Below are 22519 nucleotides of genomic sequence, written 5' to 3' on the forward strand. Positions count from 1 at the left end.
AGCAGGAATTGGGCCGTATTCACACGGATGCAGAATACACAAGTGTGAATAAGGGACTATGGGAATAATTGTGTTGTGGAAAAACATGGTTGTTACTCATGTGGTCTGCCATGAAAAAGCTAAAACGGTCCAAGTGAGAGAAGTCAGCGGAGGATGTTGGGGACAGTTCTTCAGCTTCTCCTTGTTTTGTATAGATTAGAGACTTGTACAGTGCTGGGCAGATTGAGTTTTCAGAACATGTTATCCACAGGGGATTTTCCACCCGATGTGCACTTCCGTCACCGTGAGCAGTTGGTGTCTGACTTTGCCTCCTGCGTTCCATATATTTCTACTTTCCTTATCACTGCACGTATCTGTTGTGTACACGGCAGTCTGAGCAGGTTACAATCAGGATTTCATCGGAGGCCAAGTGAAACACAGGTGAAGCCGTATAACCGCAGGAATATTAACACCCCATAATTCCTATTCCTGTTGGAGATGCCCCTTCCCAAGCATGATGGCATCAACACAGCATTAAACCATCTGAGGTGTTTTACTGGTGGTCCTGTGTTTTCTTTTTCCTCCCCGCCTCCTGCCAGAACTGCATCTGGTTTAAGTTTCTTGGTGCTACCCCAGAAAGAGTCGCCCACACTGTAGGTCTGTTTGTTGTATGAAGCCATGTTAATGACCCACCCCCGACTCGGCCGTGCCAAGATGTTAGCAATCACCGCAGAACCAGTAGTAATGGGCTTGTAATCAGTTGTGTATCAGATGCTGTTCCCCAGAAGCTGACTGTGATTTAAACCTGAACCATATTTGTGCCTGGACACGGAGGAGCTGCCTGGGAATCGCATCCATCTGGACGGCCCCATGAACATGAATTAGCATGTCATTTATATATTTACCAGCTAAAACAATGTTCTCCTTTGTTCTAGGTATCTAAACCATGTTCGGGCTGCTTCCCCACAGGATCTCGCCGGAGGCTACACTTCCTCCCTCGCCTGCCATCGGGCGTTGCAGGACGCCTTCAGTGGGCTGTTCTGGCTGCCACGTTAGCACCAACCAAGACTATCTGCTACAGTTACTGCCATCTGCACCATACCTGGGCTGCTGGGCACCTTAATAAAGACAGCTGTGTTTCAGGACTAATGTTTTTGTGTTTTGTTTTTTTTTTCGCTCTTATGGCAAAGCCCAGAGCAACTGAAACAACAAGTCCCGTCTGAGGGAAGCAATGAATAATTCCATTTATATCAGGGATTTCTCTTAAGAAGTTGTAAATTTTCTGTTTTATTTTTAAATAAAGCCGAGTGTTATTAGTTTTGTGGCTTTCCGTTTTGTACGAGGACTTTTACTTTTAAATAAATATTGCTGTGGAATTATTCACAGACTGTGGAGCTGTGTGTAAACATGAAGAGGCACGTGAATGAAAAGGGGGTTTTAGCTGTCAGGTTTACGCCTGTGTCCCTCATCCGAATACAACGGTTTGTAACCTGTGGTTCCCCAGACAGTGCTAAATACAACACTACACTACCTCTCTATAGTAAAGATGGTGGACCAGGACAGAAATGCTCGGCGTTTGTACCGGACAGTCAATGATCAGGCTTAAATGCCGAACACAAACTTTCTGCTGAAGTTCGGAGTAAGTCTGGAGACAACGAGAATTTTCCTTTTCTTAGCAGTTCGGGAATCCATTATTTTCAATGGGATTCATGTTCTGGTACCAGAACCCGAACTTCAACCAGTCTGCTCATCCCTAATGTTGTAGTTATGCAAAAGCTATTTTAACCACGGGATAAACCCACTGCGTGAAGGCCTGTATCACTGTGCACAGATAGCAGGACTTGGATGCTAAAATTGGAGAAGGTGCAAATGAATTCGCAGGACTCGGTACAGTAATCAGTGGTCTCAGGCTGGGAGCCCTATGGACCACCTCCTACCTGCCAGAGAAAGGTGTCATAGGTGCACCAGATGCCATCAGGTAAGAGGTGGTTTTCAGGGCTCTTGACCAGTGGCCACAACACAGGGTCATAGGAATTAATTTGTACCAACTCTAGTGAAAATACATAGGTAAAGCTGATACAGGTAGGACATTAACTGATAAAAATGACTAGTCACTTGTGGAGCTCCCGATTAGGTACTTTGAGAGTGACCATCACCCCCTTTAATAACACCCCTCTTCTGCCGGCAATAAATTAACCCCTTCCCGACCTTTGACGCCACGTAGGCGTCATGAAAGTCGGTGCCAATCCGTCATGGAAAGATCGCGTCCCTGCAGATCGGGTGAAAGGGTTAACTCCCATTTCACCCGATCTGCAGGGACAGGGGGAGTGGTAGTTTAGCCCAGGGGGGTGGCTTCACCCCCCCGTGGCTACGATCGCTCTGATTGGCTGTTGAAAGTGAAACTGCCAATCAGAGCGATTTGTAATATTTCACCTATTAAAACTGGTGAAATATTACAATCCAGCCATGGCCAATGCTGCTATATCATCGGCCATGGCTGGAAACACTAATGTACCCCACCCCACCGATCGCCCCCCCCAGTCCTCCGATCAGTCCTATGCACCGCTCCGTCCTGTGCTCCGCTCCCCCCGTGCTCTTGTCCGCTCCCCCCCGTGCTCCAATCACCCCCCCCCCCCCGTGCTCCGATCCAACCCCCCTGCATTCCGATCCACCCCCCGTGCATCATCCACCCCCACCCCCCCCCCCCCTCCGTTCCACCCCCCCGCGCTCCGATCCCCCCCCCGTGCTCCCCCCCGCCCCATCATACTTACCGATCCTGCCGGGGTCCGTCCGTCTTCTCCCTGGGCGCCGCCATCTTCCAAAATGGCGGGCGCATGCGCAGTGCGCCCGCCGAATCTGCCGGCCGGCAGATTCGTTCCAAAGTGCATTTTGATCACTGAGATATAATCTATCACAGTGATCAAAATAAAAAAAAATAATAAATGACCCTCCCCCCCTTTGTCACCCCCATAGGTAGGGACAATAAAAAGACAGAATTTTTTTTTTTTCCACTAAGGTTAGAATAGGGCTAGGGTTAGGGTTTCGGTATGTGCACACGTATTCTGTTCCTCTGCGGATTTTTCCGCTGCGGATTTGATAAATCCACAGTGCTAAACCGCTGCGGATTTATGGCGGATTTACCGCGGTTTTTCTGCGCATTTCACTGCGGTTTTACAACTGCGATTTTCTATTGGAGCAGTTGTAAAACCGCTGCGGAATCCGCAGAAACAAGTGACATGCTGCAGAATGTAAACTGCTGCGTTTCCGTGCAATTTTTCTGCAGCATGTGTACAGCGATTTTTGTTTCCCATAGGTTTACATTGAACTGTAAACTCATGGGAAACTGCTGCGGATCCGCAGCATTTTCCGCAGTGTGTGCACATACCTTTAGAATTAGGCTATGTGCACACGGTGCGGATTTGGCTGCGGATCTGCAGCGGATTGGCCGCTGCGGATTCGCAGCAGTGTTCCATCAGGTTTACAGTACCAAGTAAACCTATGGAAAACCAAATCCGCTGTGCCCATGGTGCGGAAACGCTGCGTTGTATTTTCCGCAGCATGTCAATTCTTTGTGTGGATTCCGCAGCGTTTTACACCTGTTCCTCAATAGGAATCCACAGGTGAAATCCGCACAAAAAACACTGGAACTCAGCGGTAAATCCGCAGGTAAAACGCAGTGCCTTTTACCCGCAGATTTTTCAAAAATGATGCTGAAAAATCTCACATGAATCCGCAACGTGGGCACATAGCCTTAGGGTTAGGGTTGGAATTAGGGTTGTGATTAGGGTTGTGATTAGGGTTATGGCTACAGTTGGGATTAGGGTTAGGGGTGTGGGGGGGTTAGTGTTGGAGGTAGAATTGAGGGGTTTCCACTGTTTAGGCACATCAGCGGTCTCCAAACGCAACATGGCGCCACCATTGATTCCAGCCAATCTTGTATTCAAAAAGTCAAATGGTGCTCCCTCACTTCCGAGCCCCGACGTGCGCCCAAACAGTGGTTCACCCCCACATATGGGGTACCAGCATACTCAGGACAAACTGCGCAACAATTACTGGGGTCCAATTTCTCCTGTTACCCTTGTGAAAATAAAAAAATGCTTGCTAAAACATCATTTTTGAGGAAAGGAAAATGATTTTTTATTTTCACGGCTCTGCGTTGTAAACGTCTGTGAAGCATTTGGGGGTTCAAAGTGCTCACCACATATCTAGATAAGTTCCTTGGGGGGGTCTAGTTTCTAAAATGGGGTCACTTGTGGGGGGTTTCTACTGTTTAGGCACACCAGGGGCTCTGCAAACGCAACGTGACGCCCGCAGACCATTCCATCAAAGTCTGCATTTCAAAAGTCACTACTTCCCTTCTGAGCCCCGACGTGTGTCCAAACAGTGGTTTACCCCCACACATGGGGTATCAGCGTACTCAGGAGAAACTGGACAACAACTTTTGGGGTCCAATATCTCCTGTAACCCTTGGGAAAATAAAAAATTCTGAGCTAAATAATTATTTTTGAGGAAACAAAACTTATTTATTATTTTCACGGCTCTGCATTATAAACTTCTGTGAAGCACTTGGGGGTTCAAAGTGCTCACCACACATCTAGATAAGTTCCTTTGGGGGTCTAGTTTCCAAAATGGGGTCACTTGTGGGGGGTTTCTACTGTTTAGCCACATCAGGGGCTCTGCAAACGCAACGTAACGCCCGCAGAGCATTCCATCAAAGTCTGCATTTCAAAACGTCACTACTTCACTTCCGAGCCCCGGCATGTGCCCAAACAGTGGTTTACCCCCACATATGGGGTATTAGCGTACTCAGGAGAAACTGGACAACAACTTTTGGGGTTAAATTTCTCCTGTTACCCTTGGGAAAATAAAAAAATTGCAGGCTAAAAGATCATTTTTGAGAAAATAATTTTTTTTTTTATATTTTCATGGCTCTGCGTTATAAACTTCTGTGAAGCACTTGGGGGTTCAAAGTCCTCACCACACATCTAGATTAGTTCCTTTGGGGGTCTAGTTTCCAAAATTGGGTCATTTGTGGGGGATCTCCAATGTTTAGGCACACAGGGGCTCTCCAAACGTGACATGGTGTCCGCTAATGATTGGAGCTAATTTTCCATTTAAAAAGCCAAATGGCGTGCCTTCCCTTCCGAGCCCTGCCGTGCGCCCAAACAGTGGTTTACCCCCACATATGGGGTATCAGCGTACTCAGGACAAACTGGACAACAATATTTGGGGTCCAATTTCTCCTATTACCCTTGGCAAAATAGGAAATTCCAGGCTAAAAAATCATTTTTGAGGAAAGAAAAATTATTTTTTATTTTCATGGCTCTGCATTATAAACTTCTGTGAAGCACCTGGGGGTTTAAAGTGCTCACTATGCATCTAGATAAGTTCCTTGGGGCGTCTAGTTTCCAAAATGGGGTCACTTGTGGGGGAGCTCCAATGTTTAGGCACACAGGGGCTCTCCAAACGTGACATGGTGTCCGCTAACGATGGAGATAATTTTTCATTCAAAAAGTCAAATGGCGCTCCTTCCCTTCCGAGCCTTACCATGTGCCCAAACAGTGGTTTACCCCCACATGTGAGGTATCGGTGTACTCAGGAGAAATTGCCCAACAAATTTTAGGATCCATTTTATCCTGTTGCCCATGTGAAAATGAAAAAATTGAAGCTAAAAGAATTTTTTTGTGAAAAAAAAAGTACTTTTTCATTTTTACGGATCAATTTGTGAAGCACCTGGGGGTTTAAAGTGCTCACTATGCATCTAGATAAGTTCCTTGAGGTGTCTAGTTTCCAAAATGGGGTCACTTGTGGGGGAGCTCCAATTTTTAGGCACACGGGGGCTCTCCAAACGTGACATGGTGTCCGCTAAAGAGTGGAGCCAATTTTTCATTCAAAAAGTCAAATGGCGCTCCTTCCCTTCCAAGCCCTGCCGTGCGCCCAAACAGTGGTTTACCCCCACATATGAGGTATCAGCGTACTCAGGACAAATTGGACAACAACTTTCGTGGTTCAGTTTCTCCTTTTACCATTGGGAAAATAAAAAAATTGTTGCTAAAAGATAATTTTTGTGACTAAAAAGTTAAATGTTCATTTTTCCCTTCCATGTTGCTTCTGCTGCTGTGAAGTACCTGAAGGGTTAATAAACTTCTTGAATGTGGTTTTGAGTACCTTGAGGGGTGCAGTTTTTAGAATGGTGTCACTTTTGGGTATTTTCAGCCATATAGACCCCTCAAACTGACTTCAAATGTGAGGTGGTCTTTAAAAAAAATGGTTTTGTAAATTTCGTTGTAAAAATGAGAAATCGCTGGTCAAATTTTAACCCTTATAACTTCCTAGCAAAAAAAAATTTTGTTTCCAAAATTGTGCTGATGTAAAGTATACATGTGGGAAATGTTATTTATTAACTATTTTGTGTCACATAACTCTCTGGTTTAACAGAATAAAAATTCAAAATGTGAAAATTGCGAAATTTTCAAAATTTTTGCCAAATTTCCGTTTTTATCACAAACGCAGAATTTATTGACCTAAATTTACCACTAACATGAAGCCCAATATGTCACGAAAAAACAATCTCAGAACCGCTAGGATCCGTTGAAGCGTTCCTGAGTTATTACCTCATAAAGGGACACTGGTCAGAATTGCAAAAAACGGCAAGGTCTTTAAAGGGACACTGTCACCTGAATTTGGAGGGAACAATCTTCAGCCATAGAGGCGGGGTTTTGGGGTTTTTGATTCACCCTTTCCTTACCCACTGGCTGCAATATTGGATTGAAGTTCATTCTCTGTCCTCCATAGTACACGCCTGCGCAAGGCAATCTTGCCTTGCGCAGGCGTGTACTACGGAGAACAGAGAATGAACTTCAATCCAATATTGCAGCCAGTGGGTAAGGAAAGGGTGAATCAAAAACCCCAAAACCCCGCCTCCATGGCTGAAGATTGTTCCCTCCAAATTCAGGTGACAGTGTCCCTTTAAGGTCAAAATAGGCTGGGTCATGAAGGGGTTAATGGCCAAACAGCTGGAAAATTGACAAGCTAGGGTGTGTACCAATATATGGAACGCCCATTGACATGGACAAAGAAGGCCACGCAACCGTGGTTGAGTGCGAAGACTTTCTTCCCGATAGAGGCAAGGCCCACATCAATCAGACATGTATGACCTGTGGATAGGCCACAAATGGGCACAAGATATGAAGGTATTGTACCTAAAAGGTACAGTATGACATTTACCAGTGATGTAAACAGTATTTGGATAGTCATTATTTTATTAAAAGGTAGCATCAGCATTGAATAAAGTAACTTTGGCCCCTGGGCTTGGACTCATCTGAAAATTGAAAAAAAAAATAAAACCTTTCATGAGCTGAATCTATACTTCAGCCTCACTCTCCACACCTGCGTCTGCCTCTGTTCGGAGACGTTTTGGGACCGGTTCTCCTGGAAACAAAATAAAACAGCAGCATTAAGTCTAAAACATATTTAAGCATTTACAGAATTATTATAGGAGCGCGCGTCACTGTGATGAGGGCTGAGACACTCGGGCTGGAATCTGAGTATAACACAAGGATGGGTGCAGGCCTGAACGCTGCAGCTTGTGGCAGTTTTAGGGTTGTTCCCATGGATTGGATACACAGAAGATTTTTGACATGGAAAATGATCTGCTTAAAGGGCCACTGTCACCCCCTCCAGCCGTTATAAACTAAAAGAGCCACCTTGTGCAGCAGTAATGCTGCATTCTAACAAGGTGGCTCTTTTAGTTTTTGGTGCATGTATTCCCAAAATAAAGCATGTTATTACTTCTCCAAAATACCTGTCTTTCGCCAGGGAGGCAGGTTCTCACCCCCCTGCTTGAAACACCACACTGCCGTCACTCAAATATTCAGGGGCTCCGGCCCCTCCGCGCTGTTTTCGCATGAAATCCGGCGCCTGAGTTGTGTACTACTGTGTGGGGCAGGCGCAGTGAGCTCTGACCGTCTGACATTACAACCAGGCTTGCAGACTGCGCGTGTGCGGACACCCACCTTGGGAATCCCAGCCCCGCAGTGTGTTATGCATTATGCACAGTGCGGGGCTGGGATTCATAGGCAGGGCGGCCGCACAGGCGCAGTGTGCAAGCCTGGCTGTAATGTCAGACGGCCAGAACTCACTGCGCCTGCACCAGACAGTACTACACATCGCAGGCGCAGGTATTTTGGAGAAGTAATAAAACGCTTTATTTTGGGAATACATGCACCAAAAACTAAAAGAGCCACCTTGTTAGAATGCAGCATTACTGCTGCACAAGGTGGCTCTTTTAGTTTATAACGGCTGGAGGGGGTGACAGTGGCCCTTTAATACCATAACAGCATTGTCAAAGAGACTTAAAATCTAACATAAGAATCTCCAGCAAAAATTGATCCACACGGCTGATACTAAAATCTTTAACTTGTCATTCGTGCCTTGCAATACAAGGCATGAAATGAAGAGCAAATCTGGTACAAAATCTATAATATTTTCTGCTGCTGTAGAAAAGTCCTGTGGGAACATACCCACAAAGGTGAAGTAGTCTAAAAGTCGTTCATTTTATGGGCAAAGTGGCACATGCATATTAATTCTAATAATCAGTAAGTTTTTATAGGAAAATCTGTGTCTCCCTACCGGTATCATCATTGTATGGCTGCTGGTAACGCTTCTGTAATACTGGGGACTAGTGATGAGCGATTGTGCTCGGATAAGGTGTTATCTGGTCATGCTTGTACGCTCGCAGGGTGGCTTCGGTGTGCTCAAAAAATGTTTGAGTCCCCGCCGCTGTGCGACAGCCGCAACACATGCAGGGATGGTCTAACAAACAGATAATCCCTGCATGTGTTGCAGCTGTCAAACAGCTGCAAGGACTCGAACATATTTTTCAAGCTCACTGAAGACACTACTGGTACTATACTAGATTTTGTACAGAGCCAGGATACAGCCATGTGTATGGAGACGAAAACCAGTTCACACTTCTATATCTTAAAGTCTTACATCTTGGCAAAATTAGCATTTTAAACAAGAACCACTACCGCCCGCAGCTAAAACTTACTATAACTCACCTTCATTATTCATTTGGATTCCAAAAAGAACCTCAGCAGGCAACTGAAAACTGATGCACATCATCTCCTTGTTGGGTGCAACCTTCCTTACAAGATGGATGGAGCTAACCTCCACGGTGGCTCCTAACATCTCCTCCACCCGGTCTTTTACTTCTTTCTCTGGGTTGTCGTCTTTGGAGAAGCCATAGCAGTGCACAGTCGGTAGAAGGACCTCGTTGTGCGGCTGCTCGGAGAGGAGATGTCTGAAGGCATCGAGGAATTCTAAGGCCAATGCCGGCAAGTTCATCACAATGTGAAGCCTCTTTTTCCCATCTGGAGAGGACTTTATGTGCTTTGACAGCTCATCCTTAACCACTGTCCTGATAAACTCCCGGCCATCAGTGTTGAAGGCCTGAACCTTTCTATCCACTTTATTCAGTTTGCAGTTATGGACGAGCCATCTGTACGATTCTGGATTTAAATCGTTGGCGTAAACCATACAACTTTTCTTAGCGGCAGGAATCGCGAATGGTCCCACTCCAGCAAACACATCAAACACCACATCCCCACTCTTCAGGAACCCGGTAATCCTGTCATGTTCTGTAGAGAGTCGCGGGTTCCAGTAGACTTTGGAAAAATCAAACTCGTACGTGAAGCTGTTCTCTTTCACCTGGAAGAAGAAGACGACAAACTAAGCAACTGGACACAAGACGGCCACTGAGTCCTTAATGTAGTGGGCTCTAATTGTCAGAGACCTGATGCCGTACCACCTCCTGCCATATAACTGTGCGATCAGCAGCACATAGGAACATTGCCCGTCATTCATCAAGTACATAGAACCTACATATGTCCTATAAATACTGATGAGCAAGCATGCTCAGATATTGTGTTATGCGAATATGCTCATGTGTCAGAGTATCTCGGGCGTGCGCGATTAATACATTCAAATCCCCGCGGCTCAATCGACAGCCAACAACACATGCAGGGATTGTTTGGTAGGCAATCCTTGCGTGTGTTACAAATGTCGAACAGCCTCAAGACATGCAACCGTGGGGACTCGAACACACCCGAGAAACTCATAACACAATATCCGAGCGTGCTCGCTAATCACTATAAACCATTGCTGGGTGATCAGCAATCAAGCCTTGTTCAGATGTCCACTTTCTATTGGTATGAATGAAAACAAATAAATACAAAAGCTTGATACCCCATTGTGAAGGTGGTATTCTCTAAATCCATTGCCTCTATGGGAAGATATCGCCATAATATAGTTCTATCATACGGAGTCCAGGCTGCAGGACGTAGATAACAGGCCTCCATTTACCCTGTGCATAATGGCTCTTACTGCATGTAACGAATATGGACAGTAAGGGGATTCGGATGTCTTTTTTTTTTTTCCCCTTCATTGTACTTCTTAAAACCAAACATTGCACTAATTCACACCTAAGAGATGTGCAGTTTGGGGGAGAAGTATAACACTTGGCACCCATTACATCAACATTGTAAAATAATCAATAAGAACAATATCATCCTTCTCCCATTAAAGCCAAATCTGAACTCTTGGGCTGCAACACTCAGATAAAGGAGTCAGACCTAAGTATGGACCACAACCCGGCAGCGGGTCTCTGGCTCCAAACGTGACAGCCTCATGCATGCTACTGAGTTCAGGGGACCCTCAGCCGGTCTGTGCATCACCACCTGCAACACATGTTGTGTGACACTCCAAAATTAAGACTTAATGCACAGCAATATTACATGGCAAACATGAAATCAAATCCTGTTTAAAAAGAAAAATCAGGAAATCCTCCCCAAACCTTTCTTACTCTGCAGTGACTGCACTGAGACTAGAAGTGACCTCACAGTCGCCGGTTGCATGTGTGACAAATATTGAGGTTCAGGTAACTGGAGGAGTGTGAGGATCTCAGGAGCTCACGTACCTTCGTCATCATGTTTTCCTCTCCAGCCAACACTTCCATCTGGAAGTTCCTATATGTGGAGTCAATGGTGTTGGTTTTATTGACAACAGAGGTAATTCCCGGATTCTTATCCAATATCACCTGACCTGACAGAACGGGGAAAGAGACATTTTGGTCACTGAATCTTTGCGATTCTTATTGCATCTAAAGTATGTTACAGAAGTACGGCCGGTCTCACACAAGCAGTTTATTTACAGCCAAGGATGGATTCGGATCAGGAAAGGTCCCTAGAACTAATGAGCGAACATGCTTAGATAAGGTCTTATCCAAGCACACTCGTGTCCTAATCGAGTATTTTCGGCGTACTCGAAAAAAAAAAAAAAAAACTCCTGAGCCAGCGGTTGTATGTTTCACAGCTGTTCAACAGCCCCAACACATGCTGGGATTTCCTGTTTGTTAGGCAATCCATGCATGTGTTATGGCTGTTGAACAGCCGCAAGACATGAGGCGCAGTGACTCAAGCACACCAAAAATACTTGATTAAAACACGAGATTGCTCTGATAACGCCTTATGCGAGCACGCTCGCTCATCACTAGTCCCTAGTTTTGCTGTCTTTTGGAGAAAAGGTGATCACTATGTTCCCATGTACCAAAAAAAGTAGAAGATTTATCACTGCATATTCTCTTGCAGGTAATCGGCTGCATTTTACAGTGCCAGCAAAATGTGACATTAAGAAATCTGATGAGTACGCTGCAAAAAAAACTGCAGCATTAATTGACAAAACATGTAGGTGTGAAATTCAAAAATGGACAGTTATCACCTATACACAGAATAAATGATAAGGCTATGTTCACACGTTCCTGATTTCCCTGCTGTTTTTTCTGCACTAAAACCGCAGCTCTTGGCAGAAAACGCAGGTCCTTTTTTTGGTGCTTTTTTGGTGCGTTTTTTTATGCGTTTTTTAGCGCTTTTTTTTATGCAGTTTTCTATGCAGAGTCTGTGTGTTTTCTAGGAAGTTTTTTAGGGTTAAAATGGCTGAAAATACCCTAACCCTACCCCTAACCCTATTCTAACCTTAGTGGAAAAAAAAAAAAATTCTTTATTTTTTTATTGTCCCTACCCTACAAAGGGGGGGGGGGGGGGTCATTTACTATTTTTTTTATTTTGATCACTGAGATATAACCTATCTCAGTGATCAAAATGCACTTTGGAACGAATCTGCCGGTCGGCAGATTCGGCGGGCGCACTGCGCATGTGCCCGCCATTTTGCAAGATGGCGGCGCCCAGGGAGAAGATGGCCGGACGGACACCGGGAGGCCGGGTAAGTATAAGGGGGGGAGATGAGGGCACGGGGGGGAGATGAGGGCACGGGGGGGGGGGGGGCGTCGGAGCACGGGGGGTGGCATCGGAGCATGGGGGGGTGGGATTGGGGCACGGGGGGCAGCCACACTGCAGCGGTTCTGCACCACAAACCGCAGTAAAACCCGCAGATATATTTTTCATCTGCGGGTTTTACTGCGGGTTTGACCTCACAATGGAGGTCAATGGGTGCAGAACCGCTGCAGTTTTGCAAAAAGAAGTGACATGGTACTTTTTTACCGCAGCTATTCAGCGCGGCTTTTTTTCCCGATTCCCGCATCATGTGCACAGTGGTTCCTGTTTTCCATAGGGTACAGTGTACTGTACCCTGCATGGAAAACAGCTGCGGAGCCGCAGCGGCAAAATCGCGGCGGTTCCGCAGTAAAAAACGCACTGTGTGAACATGGCCTAAAGGTCTGATCGCTCGGGGCCGGCCCATCATTAGAATGGGGTTCCCACATCCTCCATTTTGACCGTCCGCAGTGACAGGGAGTGTGGATGGAATACCAGACCAGCATGCACAATGCTACTCTGCTCAATGCCTAAGGGAATGACAAACTGCCATGGACATGCTCGATACTCACTCCATTCACAGATCTCTATACTGTGTTTGCAAAATAAAAAGGAACAGGGGTCTCTGACCTTGTTCTAGAGACTGATAACGATCCCAGTGATCACACATTTATCACTTATCCTATGGTTTGGTAACGGTGTCATTCTGGGACAACCCCATTAAAGAGGACCCAGATATCTGTTGTAATAAATAGTTTCACTCCCCATAACAATCATTTTGGAGCATATTTTAATAGAACTCTGTGTTCTGCTCCTCAATTATTCCTCCTGGAAACCTATGAAGGACTTGACCAGAAGAATGATGAGACCAAGTTGTCAATACTAGAGATGATGCGAATAGATTTAAAGGACGCGGTCCATCGGCCGAGTCAGTAATCTCAGGCAATCGGGCAGAAGCCCCGAGAACCACCTATTACTTGAGGGCTTCCCTAGCTCCTCTTGATGAGCCGGCCTGACTTGACGCACGTGCTGGGCTGGCTAATAAAAAGAAGAGCCTTGAATGCTGGGAGAAAGGCGGTCCAGCGGCCAGATTCTAGTCATGAGCCCGCTGGACCGGGCCCTATGTATCGAATTGCACAATCTCTAGTAGATGCTAAAGATGAACAGCACAGAGTTTTCAGAAAAGATAAAGCTTAATTCTTATAATATGGAGAAGTATTAAGTAAAGCAATCGTGGAGCAAACAAATCCTCTTTAAATAAGTTACTGACAAATGCATGAAAAGTATTAAGCAAATCCAAGTCTCCATGGCAGGTTTGTGTTTTTGGAGCATGGCAAATAGGTTTAGTCCATCCCTGATCTATATATAATGGTCCGCACGGCTCATGTTACTATTATGGAGTGGTGATGACAATGAACAATCATAAAGCCCTGTACATACCGATCAGGTTTTTGTAAGGAAGCTGGTGGTCTCGAAGATTCATATGAGCGATGTGTCCTACTCGGCTGAAACTAGTGGGGACATCTTGTCCTTTAGGTAAAACCGCTTCTAAGATTTCATCAGTCTTAAAATGGTCGTACGTGAGCTGCAGATCTACCTGTAAGACCTGCGGGCTGATGTCCAGCTGCTTAAAAATCTCACGATCGCGGTCATCAAACGAGTCCTCAGCTCTGACCGTGAACGGGTCCAGTATCACCTGCTTGTTGTCGCCATCTGTCGGGTCATCAATTATCCTCTTCAGATTCGGCCGGTGGAGGAGTTTGGGTTTTAGGGTTTTCATGACTTTATTAATAATGTCTTTTCTTATGTGGAGAACAGGAAGCTGTATGGTTTTAGTGAAGGCGTCGCGGTCCAGATTCACCATCCCGCGGACAATGGGATTCGGGGTGAACAATCCAGCATCCTCATTACCCTCCTTTATCTCCATCTTGGCTGAATGTCTCAGTTTCTGACATGTACTGAACACGAGTCGTTCACAAAACCTCGCCTTCGATTGTTTAGGTTCTAATTTACAGAGGGTGACGATGCCGTAAGAGTTTAGACGAGATGCCAAATGGTAAAAAAATCTAATAAGCCTGGAAAACAAACACATAAAAATAACGTGACCCATAAGCAATAAAAACACAACTAAAAGACAAGATAGCTTTATTTGTAACTTCCATTACAGCGATGGTCAAACTTAGCACATTAATGGAACCACAAATTACATTTTCTGCACCTTCTCCTATTTACAAGGACGAGTTCCCCTCTATGATAAGTGAGCAAGCTGAGCTCTCGGTAGATCCTCCGCATTACTATAATTGAGATTAATAATAAAGGGGGACTCCGGCTACTTTGTACATCTGGGGGTTGGTGAGCAGGGCTGTCGAGTCTACAGGGTACAATATGCACAGTGCCTGTCAGTCATGGACACTGTCCAGTATGTATCAGGAGACGTGACATCCCTGGACCTTCTCACCTCCTTGGGCAAACGCGAGTGGGACCGGAATACCCTTCTTGTGCACTCCTTACTGCCGGGTCATATTAGTATAGGACACTGCGGGACACATTGTATGTACGCGGAGCTTGCGGCATGCAGCCCATTGTTGCCAACCACTGTCTCGAGCTGTGTTTACATGTCCAGTTTTTATTTCCATTTTTATGATCCATTTGGGAATTATGAAAACAGAAAAACAGTTCTGATACAGGAACCGTTTGTGACATTTTAAAGGAATAATAGTTGCATTAGTGTGTAATAATTTACCATAGATTATAATGTAACATCCAGCAACATTGCATTTGTAATCTAAACAAATAAAAATGCTGCTACAAAAAAAAAAAAAAAAAACACACCATGAAAAGTGCAGCAGAATTATGTGCGAGTCCACCCTTTAGGATACTGTGGTCGGATGTGATGCTTCTCTTCTAGTAACATGACTGCTGCAGCCAATTACAGGCCTCAGTGACAGAAGAGCGGGGATGCCATCAGCTCCAGACCAGACCGTGCTGCATCCCTAGAGGTAACGGTACATAAGTCAGATTTGTTATATTTACCGTATCCAGGTACCTGGTAATGTTGGTATTTGGCCTGAATAACACCTTAAGGGAACCATGCGGCATGAACCGAGGGCAGCAGGGATCACAGCCAGGCAGCATGACGGCCGCAAATAATGTTTTAACCTGAAATACTCTGACATTTCAGGGAAACAGTTTAAAGATCCAGCTGGGGCCATAGGGAAAGGTGAGAATGGTCCGGCTCTGGTGGGCTGCTGCAGGTGATTGACACATCTCGCCCTGCCTGCACACAAGAGACCTGTCTGTTACTCACCTGCCTCCTGTTTGTTTGCTGAACTCCTCTACCAGGATCCACCTAACTATGTGAGCCTAAAGGTACCTTCACACATAACGATATTGTTAACGATATCGTTGCTATTTGTGACGTAGCAACGATATCGTTAATGAAATCGTTATGTGTGACAGCGACCAACGATCAGGCCCCTGCTGGGAGATCGTTGGTCACTGAATAAAGTCCAGAACTTTATTTCGTCGCTGGACTCCCTGGAGACATCGCTGGATCGGCGTGTGTGACACCGATCCAGCGATGTCTTCACTGGTAACCAGGGTAAACATCGGGTAACTAAGCGCAGGGCCGCGCTTAGTAACCCGATGTTTACCCTGGTTACCATGCTAAAAGTAAAAAAAAACAAACAGTACATACTTACCTACAGCTGTCTGTCCTCCAGCGCTGCGCTCTACACTCCTCCTGTACTGGCTGTGAGCCGGAAAGCAGAGCGGTGACGTCACCGCTCTGCTTTCCGGCTCCCAGACAGTACAGGAGGAGAGCAGAGAAGCAGAGCGCAGCGCTGGAGGACAGACGGCTGTAGGTAAGTATGTACTGTTTTTTTTTTTTTACTTTTGGCATGGTAACCAGGGTAAACATCGGGTTACTAAGCGCGGCCCTGCGCTTAGTTACCCGATGTTTACCCTGGTTACCGGCATCGTTGGTCGCTGGAGAGCGGTCTGTGTGACAGCTCTCCAGCGACGCTGCAGCGATTCGGATCGTTGTCGGTATCGCTGCAGCGTCGCTAAATGTGAAGGGGCCTTAACACTGTCAATTAACTAGACTGGTGTGGGGTGAAGCCAGCCAGGGGCATCACTGGACTAGTCTAGTGTCTTGCCGGAGCAGCAGAGGGCATCACTGAACTAACATAGTAACATAGTTAGTAAGGCCAAAAAAAGACATTTGTCCATCCAGTTCAGCCTATATTCCATCATAATAAATCCCCAGATCTACGTCCTTCTACAGAACCTAATAATTGTATGATACAATATTGTTCTGCTCCAGGAAGACATCCAGGCCTCTCTTGAACCCCTCGACTGAGTTCGCCATCACCACCTCCTCAGGCAAGCAATTCCAGATTCTCACTGCCCTAACAGTAAAGAATCCTCTTCTATGTTGGTGGAAAAACCTTCTCTTCTCCAGACGCAAAGAATGCCCCCTAGTGCCCGTCACCTTCCTTGGTATAAACAGATCCTCAGCGAGATATTTGTATTGTCCCCTTATATACTTATATATGGTTATTAGATCGCCCCTCAGTCGTCTTTTTTCTAGACTAAATAATCCTAATTTCGCTAATCTATCTGGGTATTGTAGTTCTCCCATCCCCTTTATTAATTTTGTTGCCCTCCTTTGTACTCTCTCTCTAGTTCCATTATATCCTTCCTGAGCACCGGTTCCCAAAACTGGACACAGTACTCCATGTGCGGTCTAACTAGGGATTTGTACAGAGGCAGTATAATGCTCTCATCATGTGTATCCAGACCTCTTTTAATGCACCCCATGATCCTGTTTGCCTTGGCAGCTGCTGCCTGGCACTGGCTGCTCCAGGTAAGTTTATCATTAACTAGGATCCCCAAGTCCTTCTCCCTGTCAGATTTACCCAGTGGTTTCCCATTCAGTGTGTAATGGTGACATTGATTCCTTCTTCCCATGTGTATAACCTTACATTTATCATTGTTAAACCTCATCTGCCACCTTTCAGCCCAAGTTTCCAACTTATCCAGATCCATCTGTAGCAGAATACTATCTTCTCTTGTATTAACTGCTTTACATAGTTTTGTATCATCTGCAAATATCGATATTTTACTGTGTAAACCTTCTACCAGATCATTAATGAATATGTTGAAGAGAACAGGTCCCAATACTGACCCCTGCGGTACCCCACTGGTCACAGCGACCCAGTTAGAGACTATACCATTTATAACCACCCTCTGCTTTCTATCACTAAGCCAGTTACTAACCCATTTACACACATTTTCCCCCAGACCAAGCATTCTTATTTTGTGTACCAACCTCTTGTGCGGCACGGTATCAAACGCTTTGGAAAAATCGAGATATACCACGTCCAATGACTCACCGTGGTCCAGCCTATAGCTTACCTCTTCATAAAAACTGATTAGATTGGTTTGACAGGAGCGATTTCTCATAAACCCATGCTGATATGGAGTTAAACAGTTATTCTCATTGAGATAATCCAGAATAACATCCCTCAGAAACCCTTCAAATATTTTACCAACAATAGAGGTTAGACTTACTGGCCTATAATTTCCAGGTTCACTTTTAGAGCCCTTTTTGAATATTGGCACCACATTTGCTATGCGCCAATCCTGCGGAACAGACCCTGTCGCTATAGAGTCCCTAAAAATAAGAAATAATGGTTTATCTATTACATTACTTAGTTCTCTTAGTACTCGTGGGTGTATGCCATCCGGACCCGGAGATTTATCTATTTTAATCTTATTTAGCCGGTTTCGCACCTCTTCTTGGGTTAGATTGGTGACCCTTAATATAGGGTTTTCATTGTTTCTTGGGATTTCACCTAGCATTTCATTTTCCACCGTGAATACCGTGGAGAAGAAGGTGTTTAATATGTTAGCTTTTTCCTCGTCATCTACAACCATTCTTTCCTCACTATTTTTTAAGGGGCCTACATTTTCAGTTTTTATTCTTTTACTATTGATATAGTTGAAGAACAGTTTGGGATTAGTTTTACTCTCCTTAGCAATGTGCTTCTCTGTTTCCTTTTTGGCAGCTTTAATTAGTTTTTTAGATAAAGTATTTTTCTCCCTATAGTTTTTTAGAGCTTCAATGGTGCCATCCTGCTTTAGTAGTGCAAATGCTTTCTTTTTACTGTTAATTGCCTGTCTTACTTCTTTGTTTAGCCACATTGGGTTTTTCCTATTTCTAGTCCTTTTATTCCCACAAGGTATAAACCGCTTACAGTGCCTATTTAGGATGTTCTTAAACATTTCCCATTTATTATCTGTATTCTTATTTCTGAGGATATTGTCCCAGTCTACCAGATTAAGGGCATCTCTAAGCTGGTCAAACTTTGCCTTCCTAAAGTTCAGTGTTTTTGTGACTCCCTGACAAGTCCCCCTAGTGAAAGACAGGTGAAACTGCACAATATTGTGGTCGCTATTTCCTAGATGCCCGACCACCTGCAGATTTGTTATTCTGTCAGGTCTATTAGATAGTATTAGGTCTAAAAGTGCTGCTCCTCTGGTTGGATTCTGCACCAATTGTGAAAGATAATTTTTCTTGGTTATTAGCAGAAACCTGTTGCCTTTATGGGTTTCACAGGTTTCTGTTTCCCAGTTAATATCCGGGTAGTTAAAGTCCCCTATAACCAGGACCTCATTATGGGTTGCAGCTTCATCTATCTGCTTTAGAAGTAGACTTTCCATGGTTTCTGTTATATTTGGGGGTTTGTAACACACCCCAATGAGAATTTTGTTACCATTTTTCCCTCCATGAATTTCGACCCATATGGACTCGACATCCTCATTTCCTTCGCTAATATCCTCCCTTAAAGTGGACTTTAGACAAGACTTTACATAGAGACAAACCCCTCCTCCTCTCCGATTTTTACGATCCTTTCTAAACAGACTGTAACCCTGTAAGTTAACTGCCCTGTCATAGCTTTCATCTAACCATGTCTCGGTTATTCCCACTATGTCAAAGTTACCTGTAGATATTTCTGCTTCTAGTTCTTCCATCTTGTTTGTCAGGCTTCTGGCGTTTGCGAGCATGCAGTTTAGAGGATTTTGTTTTGTTCCAATCTCCTCGCTGTGGATTGTTTTAGAAATGTTCTTACCTCCCTTCTGAGTATGTTTTCCTGGATCTTCTTTGTTCAAGTCTAATGTTTTTCTTCCCGTCCCCTCTTCTTCTAGTTTAACGCCCTCCTGATGAGTGTAGCGAGTCTTCTGGCGAATGTGTGTTTCCCAGGTTTGTTGAGGTGTAGTCCGTCTCTGGCGAGGAGTCCATCGTACAAGTAATTCACACCGTGGTCCAGGAATCCGAATCCTTGTTGTCTGCACCATCGTCTTAGCCAGTTGTTTGCATCAAGGATCCTGTTCCATCTCCTTGTGCCATGCCCGTCTACTGGAAGGATAGAAGAAAAAACTACCTGTGCATCCAGTTCCTTTACTTTCTTCCCCAACTCTTCAAAGTCCTAGCAGATTGTCGGTAGGTCCTTCCTTGCCGTGTCATTGGTGCCAACATGTATCAGAAGAAATGGGTGGACGTCCTTGGAGGTGAAGAGCTTTGGTATCCTATCGGTCACATCCTTGATCATCGCACCTGGAAGGCAGCATACTTCTCTTGCAGTTATGTCCGGTCTGCAGATGGCTGCTTCTGTGCCTCTCAGTAGTGAGTCTCCCACCACCACCACTCTTCGTTGCTTCTTGGCTGTACTTTTTGCTGTCACTTGTTGCTGTGTGCCCTTTTCTTTTTTGCTTGCTGGTATTGTTTCATCCTTAGGTGTGCCATCTTCATCCTCTACAAAGATTTGATATCGGTTCTTCAGTCAACTCTCTGACCGAAGCAGCCGGGGGCATCACTGGACTAGTCTAATCTCTGGCCGAAGCAGCCGGGGGCATCACTGGACTAGTCTAATCTCTGGCCGAAGCAGCCGGGGGCATCACTGCACTAGTCTAATCTCTGGCCGAAGCAGCCGGGGGCATCACTGGACTAGTCTAATCTCTGGCCGAAGCAGCCGGGGGCATCACTGGACTAGTCTAATCTCTGGCCGAAGCAGCCAGGGCATCACTGGACTGGTCTAATCACTGGCCGAAGCAGCCGGGGGCATCACTTGACTAGTCTAGTCTCTGGCCGGAGCAGCCGGGGGCATCACCAGACTAGGTCTAGTCTCAGGATGGGGCAGCCGGGGGCATCACTGGACTAGACTCATCTCTGGCTGGAGCAATCAATGGGCTGGTCTTGTCTCTGGCTGAGGCAATACTGGACTGGTCAAGGCATCACTGAACTAGTCTCGTCTATGGCCGGGCCATCACAGAACTAGTCTGGTCTCTGACCAGGGCAGCCGGGGGCATCACTGGACTAGTCTCGTCTCTGGCTGGGGGCATCACTGGACTAGACTTGTCTCTGGCCGGGGGCATCACTGGATTAGACTTGTCTCTGTTCGGAGCAGCCAGGGCTTCACTGGACTAGACTCGTCTCTGGACGGAGCAGCCGGGGGCATCACTGGACTACACTTGTCTCTGGACAGAGCAGCCAGGGTCTTTACTGGACTAGTCTCATCTCTGGACAGAGCAGCCGGGTACATCACTGGACTAGACTTGTCTCTGGACAAAGCAGCCGGGGGCATCACTGGACTAGACTCGTCTCTGGCTGGAGCAGCCAAGGGCATCACTGGACTAGTCTCGTCTCTGGCCGGAGCAGCCAGGGGTATCACTAAACTAGACCCATCTCTGGCCAGATCAGCCTGGGGCATCACTGGACAAGTGTCATCTGTGACTGGATCTTTAAACTATATTTTCTGTGAAATGATGGAGCAGTCATGCAGCCAGGCTCTCATTCCACATTTTGTGCAACATGAATTGAGGTACAGGTTCCCTTAAAGTTGCACACACAGGAAGAGAACTCTCTCAGCTGGTGTATAATGAGACAGTGACTGCAGCAACCAAGTAAAATCAATCCACTGCATCCAATATATCATTTGAAAAGTAATATGTCAGGGTGGCCACTTATAGAAGCGATCCCTCTGACTGTGGAGACTTGTTAACACATTCATTACTTCTCTTATTTCTACAGATTCTATACATTCAAGAGCTGCATTCACAATTCTGCAGGCTTCTCAGCCGAAATGTCTACAACCACCATATAATCATTCTGTCACAACTCTGTTGTTGGGTGACCCAGGACCAGGGGCTCCTTCCCTGCCCCTAACGCCCTAGTTTGCCCTGTTCCCCAGGTTACTTTTGAAGGTGAAGAGGCCGGGGCCATGTACCTTGCCTTATTAATTGAATCCGCCCTCCGTCTGTACCCTTTCCCCACCCAGGGAAGAGGGGAGTAGTAGTGTACTGCAACACACCAACCAATCTAACATATTAATACGAACAGGGGAAACGGAAAATACCAAATATACATACACATATAACAGAGGAATGAACCAAGGAGCGGAGGATGGGGAAAAAGGAGAAGGGAATTATCACACACTCAAAACCTAGCAACAGTCACAGATAAATCCACCAAACACCTTCTCAAATAACCCCCAACTACTATCCTCCCAGCCATGCAGCATAAGCTAGCTCTGATGATGTGTGTCAGTCAGGACCCAGATTATATAGGGGATAGGAGTGGCTGATAGCCCTGGCTCCCTGAGCGTGCAACTTATCCAATTAACCCCTGTACTGCCAAACACCCCTCCCTCCCCCCCGACAGGTTACTCATGGCAGTGTAGAAAAAGCCAAGTGCTTGGCCTTAGGCAATGGGTCCAGACTGGGGCACAGCAGGGACCGGTGTCATATGCAGCATCGTGTACACCTTATGGGGTGAGTCTGACAACAAGCTTGCTGACGGTTTCCATTAGCAGCCAGCAGAATTGTGTGCACTGTAATACAAGGACTATAACCAGGTTATCCACTACTTAGGTATGTCTGCAGTGTAATAAGTAATGGGCATGTCCGTTAAATCATATAACACGTGTCAGCTGTGGATACTATGTGTCACCGAAGTGGAACCACGAGTCCCAGCATGCCCTCACGTCTGTGCCTCAGTGTGTCACCATGTTCTCCTGCAACCTGTAATGTCACACCATGCTGCTGTGTGTAGCCCCTCACAGACTCACCTCATGCTGCAGCAGCGCCATACTGGCGGTTACGTCATCACTCGGCGACTGAGGGCACAGCCGGCATCCACGTGACTCAAC

The 22519-nt window shown here is 45.8% G+C and overlaps 2 protein-coding genes across 3 annotated transcripts in view; one reads left to right on the plus strand and one right to left on the minus strand.

Moving 5' to 3' along the window:
* Positions 1-1297, plus strand: part of MNAT1 (MNAT1 component of CDK activating kinase) — a 191750-nt gene extending 190453 nt beyond the window's left edge. Inside the window, exon 8 of the mRNA XM_069733634.1 lies at positions 915-1297. Coding sequence (XP_069589735.1) covers positions 915-1035 — 121 coding nt within the window. The 3' untranslated portion in view covers positions 1036-1297. The remainder of the gene's footprint in view (positions 1-914) is intronic.
* Positions 1298-7223: 5926 nt separating this feature from the next.
* On the minus strand, positions 7224-22478 carry TRMT5 (tRNA methyltransferase 5). Of its 2 annotated transcripts, XM_069733658.1 has the most exons (6): positions 22439-22477; positions 15141-15301; positions 13749-14383; positions 10958-11082; positions 9042-9690; positions 7224-7410 (listed from the first exon to the last, which is right to left on the minus strand). In XM_069733658.1, exons 3-6 carry the CDS (start codon positions 14233-14235, stop codon positions 7343-7345), a joined length of 1329 nt encoding a protein of 442 aa, XP_069589759.1. In that variant the 5' UTR covers positions 14236-14383; positions 15141-15301; positions 22439-22477; the 3' UTR covers positions 7224-7342. The 2 variants fall into 2 exon arrangements, with proteins under 2 accessions (XP_069589759.1, XP_069589748.1); XM_069733647.1 differs by lacking the exon at positions 15141-15301 and having other exon boundaries at positions 22439-22478.
* Positions 22479-22519: the final 41 nt, after the last annotated feature.

Source organism: Ranitomeya imitator, chromosome 1 (assembly GCF_032444005.1).
Source record: "Ranitomeya imitator isolate aRanImi1 chromosome 1, aRanImi1.pri, whole genome shotgun sequence".
In the NCBI taxonomy this organism is placed as follows: Eukaryota; Metazoa; Chordata; class Amphibia; order Anura; family Dendrobatidae; genus Ranitomeya; species Ranitomeya imitator.

What these genes read in the sequence shown, in the direction of transcription:
- TRMT5 (XM_069733647.1), bottom strand. An exon ending in TCCTTACAAAAACCTGATCG is followed by an intron (nt 11,083 to 13,748) that starts GTATGTACAGGG and finishes CCGTTCTGTCAG; the next exon opens with GTCAGGTGATATTGGATAAG. An exon ending in AGGAAAACATGATGACGAAG is followed by an intron (nt 9,691 to 10,957) that starts GTACGTGAGCTC and finishes TTCTTCTTCCAG; the next exon opens with GTGAAAGAGAACAGCTTCAC.